Here is a 10,428-nt window from a genome sequence, read left to right on the forward strand (position 1 = left end):
CCTCTTCCCACCATCTGTAGGGGAACGCAGCAGAAAAAAAAAATTTCCGACCTACGCACCAGCCCAGGACCACTATGGAGACTGCATACATGGTTTGATCTTTTTCGTTACCGACTCGTAGTGCAGCGGGAAGTAGAGTCGATGACGATCGGCGGTGCAGATCCCCGCAGCTAGGATTTACAACCTCCCAACCGCGAGGATGTATACCCTCATCTTCTCCTCAGACAGCTCTCCGGGAGGCGGTCGAACAACCCCCCGGACGGTGTCGCGGACAGCCCTTCGGGAGGACCTTCGAAACTCGAACGGTCACTCGGACAGCCCTTCGGGAGGACCTTCGAAACTCGGACGGTCACACGGACAGCTCTTCGGGAGGCACTCACGAACTAAGACCGAAACTACGATCTCTCTACAGAGTTGCACACATACGGTGTCATCTATCCGGCAGGGCTTCGCCGTCCAGAACTAGTTCCTGCCGGAACCCAGACAGCCTTACGGCTCTACGAAACTCTTTTCGTGGGAGGGAGAGAAGAAGCCAGATAATGCATGGCATGTGTATGAGAGCAAGGGATGAGTGTGGAGGGCTGCCCCTCCACCTCTATTTATAGGAAATCCCAAGGGGGTAGGGTAGTTTCACAAAAAACCCAAAATGCACATGAATGAAGTCCTTCCACAAGGACCTAGGAGTGAAACCAAGGAACAAGAGGGTCCCCAAGGGGGGATACCCCATGTGGCCGGCCACACCCCCATGAGGGGCCCAAAAAATGGCTCCTATCCATCCATGTCATCCCCAAGATCTTTTGGAGCAAAGCCCAAAAGGTGGCTTTCCATAAAGTAACCATAAAGCTGATTTTCACTATTCACGACGACATTTTTCAGCGTCTGATCGAACTGAAAATATTTATGTGGGCTAAGAACATTTCCAATACCCACTAAATGATTTTCAACGCGTTCCGAAACAATTCCGGTTTTAGTGATTTTCATCTGCGAAACGCATCTGAAGTGGCTCCGGCAGCTCCGGAACATTTCCGGTTTTTTATCTCAGAAAATTCCAAAAAGCTTCCAGAATGATTCTGGCATCCTCCAAGAATTATCAGGCATGTGCCGAAACCAATTTGACTTAATGGTGTATCCCGAAACAACATTTCGGTATCATCGAAACTTATCCGATGACCTCTCTCTGCGGTACGATTCCGCTGTCCGAAACTTTTCGGTGTCAGAAACTTTTTCGATGATTTTCTCTCAGACTCCCTGTCTAGTATTCAGCAGATAGATGACCCTTAAGCGTGTGACCCTATAGGTTCGGTGAAGTATAGACATGACCCGGAACCCCTTCCGATCAATGATCAACATCGGAGCCGTGGACACCCATATTGACCCCTATACCCACACGAATAAATATTCGAGTGAACCTCCAGTTGCCGTGTGCTATTCCTGTTGCTTCGCGATATGTTACAAATACCCGAGGTGAGACATGTTGGCATTCCCGTGGATCAACAACTTGTCCACTATGCTAGTTACCTCGTTACCGGTATTGTTCTCTTTTCTCGTTATCGTGTTCCGGCATCCCCGTGATCAAATCACAAAGTGTCTGGCCAGACGATGATGGATACCGTAACACCGAGAGGGCCCAGAGATATCTCTCCATCGTCGGAGGAGCAAATCCCAATCTTGAGCTATCAAGTTACTTGACACACTTTTCCATGAACCCGTAAGCCGCCGTAATAGCCACCCATTTACGGATGACGTTTAACAAACCCCAAAGTTCATGAAGCAAGCATGAAGAAACTCGATACTCTCATGGTCTAAGGAATCATGCAAACGTTAACCATCTCTGTGTTATGTACCAATAAACTTGTGACGAATGAATCTCATAGCATAACATCAATCCGGGTCGATTCAACACAAATGTTCTCTTAACATTGTGCCCTCAAAGTTGCTGGCATAGACATGCCCATGACCAGGAAAACAGAATCATCATGCAACACTTGAGCTAGTCTTAGAGGCCAGACTAGGAATACTTCTTACCGTTTATTATTCCACACGTGCATATGAGTCTTCCTCTGAGCCTCGTGGATATTGCAGACTCGAGAATCATTGCAGTTATAGCATGGAACATAAACATAATTATGAACAGGGAGATAATCAATAACATTTATTATTGCCTCTAGGGCATATCTCCTACACCATCGTCCATCCATCCTCATCAATGCGGGGAGGGGTTGGCACAGATCTGATCCTAGGAGGGATGGAGATCATTGATTGGGGCCTGGGCTGAACAGACGCATCAGCGCAGACCTCCAAGCGTTGCGGCAGCAATGAAGGCTCCCGAGAACGCGGAGGACAGAGCAAGGCGTCCCGGAAGGTGGTGGGCAAGGTTCCGTCCCCCGCAATGAAGGCAAAGGATTCTAGCGCGCGAACACCCGCCGGCGGGCGGGGCGGGGCGGGTGGGGCTTGCGGGGCAGCCGGGGCGAGCGACGAGCGCATGTCGGCCAGAGAGGAGGAGCAAGGCGGGCACGCAAAGACCCCCCTTGCGCCGCCGAGGAGGCGACGCCGGAGGGGGAGGCGGCGGGGGAGGGGAGGAGAGAAGCTAGTATGTTTTGCAGATCATCCAATGATTCTTCTTCTTCTTTTTTTTATGGGAGATGGAGCCTTTCCTCCTTATTTCTACAGGAGCAACAGGAGGATATGATGGTGACAATGTAGAACGGATTAATTACATTGGGCTAATTAGTCAGGTCCACTATTATGTACTCTTACCTCTTGATACCTCTCATGAGTAATGAGGTAATACTAGGACGTTAGAGACCATGTCAGAACTGCTCCACTTTAGAAGATACACTTTAATCAAATGATGCACTTTGTGCTAACTACATGTTGCCTTCTCGATCGGTTTTATTCGATAAGCCCCCCTCCCCACAGGTGATCAACTTGAGAATCTCTCATATACTATACATTTAAGTAAGAGAATCAACTAGTTGTTCATCAGACAGGGTAAACTAGTGCAGGCTCCTCAACTTTTGCCGAAAGGCGGTGTCATTATGGGAGTAACATATATATGGAAGAAAGTGATTGATTGGCATTAGCAATTTTATAACTCCGATTGATGCTTCTTACATTTGCACTGCTCTTTCTGAGCCATCACTTGGAAACGATCGAGGCTGTGTTAAGCATATCGATCCCAAAACTCTGCTTTGTTTTACTATTTTTTTAACAGAAAAGTTTGTGAAAACCTGCCCGAGGAAACAGAATTTCAAACACATTCAAAATGCAGGAGGCCTATTCTTGAAACCCATTCAAAACCAAAAATCAAACTTGAGTGAAACCTCCGACAGATTATCTGTTTGCGCCTCGTAATTGTAATGTTTTGAGATCAGCACCTCGTAATTGACACTCGATAGTACTAGAAAAGGATACATTTTAGGGGCTTCGGTGATGAGACTCAGAGCCTCAAGTGCTGCTGCTGGAGTGCAGACGAGACCTTGTAGTGCCGCTGGATCACCTCCTCCGCCGTCGTGCTGCTGTACCGCGCGCCGCCGTCGGTGACGGCGATCGGCTCTATCACCGTCGTCGACGCGGCGGTGCGGTCCGTCCGGAAGAAGCACGCCACCGAGACCCGCGGCCCCACGGCGTTGGCCACCACGCGGTGCTCCACGCTCCTGAACCTGCCGTTGGACATGATCTGCAGGAAGTCCCCGACGTTCACCACCAGCGCCCCCGCCACCGGCGGCACGTCCACCCACACCGGCCGCTTCCGTTCTCCGCCGTCCTCGGCCTCGGGGTCGACGAGTATCTGGAGGCCGCCGACGGCGTCCTGCAGGAGCACGGTGAGGAAGTCGGCGTCGGAGTGCCGCGGGGTGCCGAGGGTGAGCTGCGGCTCCGGGCAGGCCGGGTAGTAGTGGCAGGCGAGGCTGACCCCGTCCAGGCACCCGTGCTCCTCCTCCAGGTGGCCGGGGCGGAGGCCCAGCGCCTCCGACAGCAGCCCCAGCAGCGTGCGGCCCAGCCCCTGCTGCACCAGCCGCGCGTACTCCGGCGCGGCGCTCCTGCACGCCGCCGGGATCTCCTCCGGCGCCGGCAGCTCCATGAAGAGCGTGTCGCGCCAGTTGGCCGCCCGCGACTTGAACAGGTTGAGGTTGCTCTGGTACCGGACGCGCCGGCCGAGGTCGCGGGTGTAGAACGGCGCCTTGGCCTCCACGGGCTGCTCGAAGAAGCCGCGCACCGCCGCGAGCATCGCCGCCGTGGCCGCCTCCGGCACGCCGTGGCCCACCACCTGGAAGAAGCCCGCCGTCTCCGCGGCCTCCTTCACCTGCGCGACCGCCGCGGCTCGCGTGGTGACCGCGGCGGACAGGTCGATGACCGGGACGGTGAAGCGGTGGGGTTGGGGCGCGGCGTCCGGGAGGGACTCCGGCGGGTGGTGGAAGATGGATGGGACGGCGGTGACGCCCGCGTCGGCGAGGCCCTTGACGCCCGCCCTGGTGTCGTCGAACGCCTTGAGGTCGAGGGCGCGGAGGTGGTCGGCGGAGGCCATGGAGCGATGCTGCGGTGCTTCCTGCTCCTCTCGATTCTTGAGTTTGTGCGCGCCACAAGTGGAGTCGTGTCTCTCTCCTCTCTTTATCGAACGTCTAGTGGCTGCACATATATTCTGCTGCCGTGTCACCTGCCACTAAATGATTGATTCTGTGCAAACAAAAGCTAGCGAATATCAACAAATAATAGCCTGAAACATAGTGCGCATTTGTTTTTTTTTCTTGAGGGGTTAGTGCGCATTTGTTTGGTTGGAGCATCTGCCATATGTTGAAATATCCTCCTCATGTGGGCTGTGAGAAGATGACCATTTAAGGCCTTTTTAGGAAGCCAAAGAGGTGCAGAAGCTCACTATCTATTAGGGTTATGATCTAGGGTTATTTTGGACTTTGCACATGAATGAATGGGGATGCTTTACCCTCCATCCAGCAGCCATCATCAAGTGTGACGAAAATCAGTTCATCCTCCAAGAAAGAAGAAGAGAGAAAACCAAGAGGGCAAGGGAAGAAGAGGAAGATTGAAGGAAGAAGCAAAGGGAGCTCCTCCCCAAGGTTGTGATGGTCCAGATCCACTACCTTGTCTCCTTCAAGCTTCGGTTCCACCATCTTTGATGAGATTGTTCCAATCCCTAGTTCTTGAGCTCCAAATCTTGTTGTGTTCATCCAAGATTCAGAAATCTTGATGTATGAGATCCTCTAGTACTGTCTAGAGAAGACCTTGTTGTATCCCACATTTGATAATAGTGGAAGAGGATTTGGGTGGCCTCGGCCCGTGGTTTTTCCCCTCAAGTTGGGGGTTTTCCACGTAAAATCTGGTGTCTCTTTGTTGATGCTTGGCGCTGTCCAGAAACTTACTCCTACCATAAGACACTAGGCTGAGGAGTGTCTTGCCTGCTTAGTAACATTTTCTGCCTCCATATATGCTGCTGCATATGTTTCCTTCCGTGCTAAGCAACGATCCTTGAGTTAGTACATGATGTGGTGCTGAGATTACTTTGTTTCCGCTGTAGTTTTCAGTTAACCACAAGTGCATTTGTGTGCTAATTCCCAACAGAGTGGCATCAGAGCCTTGGTTGCTTAGAAGGTTGCAAATCCCAGTTGCTTGATTGTTGCTGGAAGTGCTGCTCACAATGGCTTTGGAAGAAAGCGCTACTACAAGTGGCATGATAAAACTTGATTCTTCCAATTACTCATTATGGAAGCCCATGATGGAAGACATCCTTTATTGCAAGGATTTGTATGAGCCAATTGTGAAAGACAAGATACCCACAGGTGTCACAGAAGAAGAATGGAGAGTGTTGCACAGAAAGGCAGTAGGTATGATTCGGTTGTACATCAAACACAATATTTTCCACCATGTTGCAAATGACACAAATGCTTATGAGATGTGGCAGAAGTTGGAGTCCATGTATGAGAGGAAGACATCAATGAACAAGGCATCGGTGATCAAAAGACTTGCAAAGCTTGAGTACCGAGATGGCACAATTGTGATTGAGCACTTGAATGTCTTCCAATGCCATATAAATCAACTTTCAGCCATAAAGATCAACTTTGAGGATGAGGTGCAAACATTGTTGCTGCTGAGTTCCATGCCTGATAGTTGGAACACGCTTGATGTGTCACTTAGCAATTCAGCTCCGGATGGGAAGCTGAGTTTGGAGATGGTGAAGAACAGTATGCTGAATGAAGAAGCCAGAAAGAAGGAAAAGGGTGATGCATCTTCTTCTGATGCGTATGTGGCTGAAACCCATGGGAAGAATGAGAACCGTGGACGCAGCAATACAAGATTTCAGCAAGGCAAAAATAAATCCAGGGGGAGATCATAGTCAAAACAGATAAAAGATATTACTTGCTTTCATTGTGGCAATCCGGGACACATAAAGAGCAAGTGCAGGAAGTACAAAAGAGAGCTTGCAGAGGGGAAACTCACAAAGAAAACCGAGCAAAAGGCTGAGAGCAGTTCAGCCATGACCGCAACAGATGAAGACTATCTAGTCATTGAAGATGAAGATTGCTATAGTGTTGTTCGTAATGATGCCATGAGTTGGGTTGTGGATTCAGGTGCGTCCTTCCACATCACATCACACAAGGAGTATTTCACATCTTACACTAGTGGTGTTACTGGCCAAGTGAGGATGGGAAATAGTGGTTCGTCAGCAATTGTTGGCAAGGGCTCTATATGCATTGAAACAAACACAGGTTGCAGATTGGTGCTCGATGATGTGAGGCATGTTCCCGACATAAGGCTGAATTTGTTGTCAGTGGGCAAGCTTGATGATATCAAATATCCTAGTTATTTTGGTGAAGGAAAATGGAAGCTCACTAAAGGCTCTTTGATTGTGGCTCGAGGAAGTAAGCAAGGTAATCTCTATGTGACTAAAACCAAGTTGTGCAATGAGGTGTTGAACGTTGCTGAAAAAGACACTTCGGTTGAATTGTGGCACAAGAGGCTTCGGCATATGAGTGAGAAGGGCATGCATGGTCTTGCTCGCATGGAGTACCTCCCCGAGTTGAAAGGTATATCCTTGAAACCCTGTGCACATTGTTTTGCTGGCAAACAACATAGAGTTGCATTTCGTACACTCCCTCCATATCGTGCAGAAAATGTTCTTGATATTGTGCACACTGATGTTTGCTCCATGACTGAAAAATCTCATGGTGGAGCATTATACTTTGTGACTTTTATTGATGACCATTCCAGAAAGGTTTTTGTGTATGTGCTGAAACACAAATACCAGACGCTTGATGTTGGAAATATGCCCTAGAGGCAATAATAAAAATGGTTATTATTATATTTCCTTGTTTATGATAATTGTCTATTATTCATGCTATAATTGTGTTATCCGGAAATCGTAATACATGTGTGAATACATAGACCACAACGTGTCCCTAGTAAGCCTCTAGTTGACTAGCTCGTTGATCAACAGATAGTCATGGTTTCCTGACTATGGACATTGGATGTCATTGATAACAGGATCACATCATTAGGAGAATGATGTGATGGACAAGACCCAATCCTAAGCATAGCGCAAACATCGTGTAGTTCGTTTGCTAGAGCTTTTCCAATGTCAAGTATGTTTTTCCTTAGACCATGAGATCGTGTAACTCCCGGATGCCGTAGGAGTGCTTTGGGTGTGCCAAACGTCACAACGTAACTGGGTGACTATAAAGGTGCACTACGGGTATCTCTGAAAGTATCTGTTGGGTTGACACGGATCGAGACTGGGATTTGTCACTCCGTATGACAGAGAGGTATCTCTGGGCCCACTCGGTAATGCATCATCATAATGAGCTCAATGTGACTAAGGAGTTAGCCAGGATCATGCATTACGGTACGAGTAAAGAGACTTGCCGGTAACGAGATTGAACAAGGTATTGGGATACCGACGATCGAATCTCGGGCAAGTAACATACCGATTGACAAAGGGAATTGCATAGGGGATTGATTGAATCCTCGACACCGTGGTTCATCCGATGAGATCATCGTGGAACATGTGGGAGCCAACATGGGTATCCAGATCCCGCTGTTGGTTATTGACCGGAGAGGCGTCTCGGTCATGTCTGCATGTCTCCCGAACCCGTAGGGTCTACACACTTAAGGTTCGGTGACGCTAGGGTTGTAGAGATATGTGTATGCGGAAACCCGAAAGTTGTTCGGAGTCCCGGATGAGATCCCGGACGTCACGAGAGGTTCCGGAATGGTCCGGAGGTGAAGAATTATATATAGGAAGTCCAGTTTCGGCCACCGGGAAAGTTTCGGGGGTTACCGGTATTGTACCGGGACCACCGGAAGGGTCCCGGGGGTCCACCGGGTGGGGCCACCTATCCCGGAGGGCCCCATGGGCTGAAGGTGGAAGGGAACAAGCCCTTAGTGGGCTGGGCGCCCCCCCCCCCATGGGCCTCCCCCCATGCGCCTAGGGTTGGGAACCCTAGGGTGGGGGGCTTCCCCCTTGCCTTGGGGGGCAAGGCAACCCCTTCCCCCCCTTTGGCCGCCCCCCCCCCCCCATGAGATCCCATCTCTAGGGCCGGCGCCCCCCCCCCCCCAGGGGGCCTATATAAAGGGGGGAGGGAGGGCAGCAACCTACAGCCTTGGGCGCCTCCCTCCTCCCCTGCAACACCTCTCTCTCTCTCTCGCAGAAGCTCGGCGAAGCCCTGCCGAAGATCCGCTACATCCACCACCACGCCGTCGTGCTGCTAGATCTCCATCAACCTCTCCTTCCCCCTTGCTGGATCAAGAAGGAGGATACGTCGCTGCACCGTACGTGTGTTGAACGCGGAGGTGCCGTCCGTTCGGCACTCGGTCATCGGTGATTTGGATCACGACGAGTACGACTCCGTCATCCACGTTCATTGGAACGCTTCCGCTCGCGATCTACAAGGGTATGTAGATGCACTCCTTTCCCCTCGTTGCTAGTATACTCCATAGATGCATCTTGGTGAGCGTAGGAAAATTTTAAATTATGCTACGATTCCCTACAGTGAAAAATCCCAGTCTCGATCCGTGCCAACCCAACAGATACTTTCGGAGATACCCGTAGTGCAGCTTTATAGTCACCCAGTTACATTGTGACGTTTGGCACACCCAAAGTACTCCTACGGTATCCGGGAGTTGCACGATCTCATGGTCTAAGGAGAAGATACTTGACATTGGAAAAGCTCTAGCAAACGAACTACACGATCTTTGAGCTATGCTTAGGATTGGGTCTTGTCCATCACATCATTCTCCTAATGATGTGATCCCGTTATCAATGACATCCAAATGTCCATAGTCAGGAAACCATGACTATCTGTTGATCAACGAGCTAGTCAACTAGAGGCTTACTAGGGACACGTTGTGGTCTATGTATTCACACATGCATTACGATTTCCGGATAACACAATTATAGCATGAACAATAGACAATTATCATGAACAAAGAAATATAATAATAACCATTTATTATTGCCTCTAGGGCATATTTCCAACAGTCTCCCACTTGCACTAGAGTCAATAATCTAGTTACATTGTGATGAATCGAACACCCATTGCGTCCTGGTGTTGATCATGTTTTGCTCTAGGGAGAGGTTTAGTCAACGGAGCTGCTACATTCAGGTCCGTATGTACTTTACAAATATCTATGTCTCCATTTTGAACACTTTCACGAATGGAGTTGAAGCGACGCTTGATATGCCTGGTCTTCCTATGAAACCTGGGCTCCTTCGCAAGAGCAATAGCTCCAGTGTTGTCACAGAAGAGAGTCATCGGGCCCAACGCATTGGAAATCACCCCTAGGTCGGTAATGAACTCCTTCATCGAGACTGCTTCCTGTGCTGCCTCCGAGGCTGCCATGTACTCCGCTTCACATGTAGATCCCGCCACGACGCTTTGCTTGCAACTGCACCAGCTTACTGCTCCTCTATTCAAAATATACAGGTATCCGGTTTGTGACTTCGAGTCATCCAGATCTGTGTCGAAGCTAGCGTCGACGTAACCCTTTACGACGAGCTCTTCGTCACCTCCATAAACGAGAAACATATCCTTAGTCCTCTTCAGGTACTTCAGGATATTCTTGACCGCTGTCCAGTGTTCCATGCTAGGATTACTTTGGTACCTTCCTACCAAACTTACGGCAAGGTTTACATCAGGTCTGGTACATAGCATGGCATACATAATAGACCCTATGGCCGAGGCATAGGGGATGACACTCATCTTTTCTCTATCTTCTGCCGTGGTCGGGCATTGAGCCGTGCTCAATTGCACACCTTGCAATACAGGCAAGAACCCCTTCTTGGACTGATCCATATTGAACTTCTTCAATATCTTGTCAAGGTATGTACTCTGTGAAAGACCAATGAGGCGTCTTGATCTATCTCTATAAATCTTGATGCCTAATATATAAGCAGCTTCTCCAAGGTCCTTCATTGAAAAA

At 49.6% G+C, this 10,428-nt stretch overlaps 1 protein-coding gene across 1 annotated transcript; it reads right to left on the minus strand.

Moving 5' to 3' along the window:
- Positions 1-3,073: 3,073 nt before the first annotated feature.
- On the minus strand, positions 3,074-4,592 carry LOC123048282 (1-aminocyclopropane-1-carboxylate oxidase homolog 1). Its single transcript, XM_044471418.1, has one exon. It carries the CDS (start codon positions 4,523-4,525, stop codon positions 3,440-3,442), a length of 1,086 nt encoding a protein of 361 aa, XP_044327353.1. The 5' UTR covers positions 4,526-4,592; the 3' UTR covers positions 3,074-3,439.
- Between the last annotated feature and the right edge of the window lie 5,836 nt (positions 4,593-10,428).

Source organism: Triticum aestivum, chromosome 2D (genome assembly GCF_018294505.1).
Source record: "Triticum aestivum cultivar Chinese Spring chromosome 2D, IWGSC CS RefSeq v2.1, whole genome shotgun sequence".
Lineage (NCBI taxonomy): Eukaryota > Viridiplantae > Streptophyta > Magnoliopsida > Poales > Poaceae > Triticum > Triticum aestivum.

What these genes read in the sequence shown, in the direction of transcription:
- LOC123048282 (XM_044471418.1), bottom strand. Translation starts at nt 4,525, where the DNA reads ATGGCCTCCGCCGACCACCTCCGCGCCCTCGACCTCAAGGCGTTCGAC.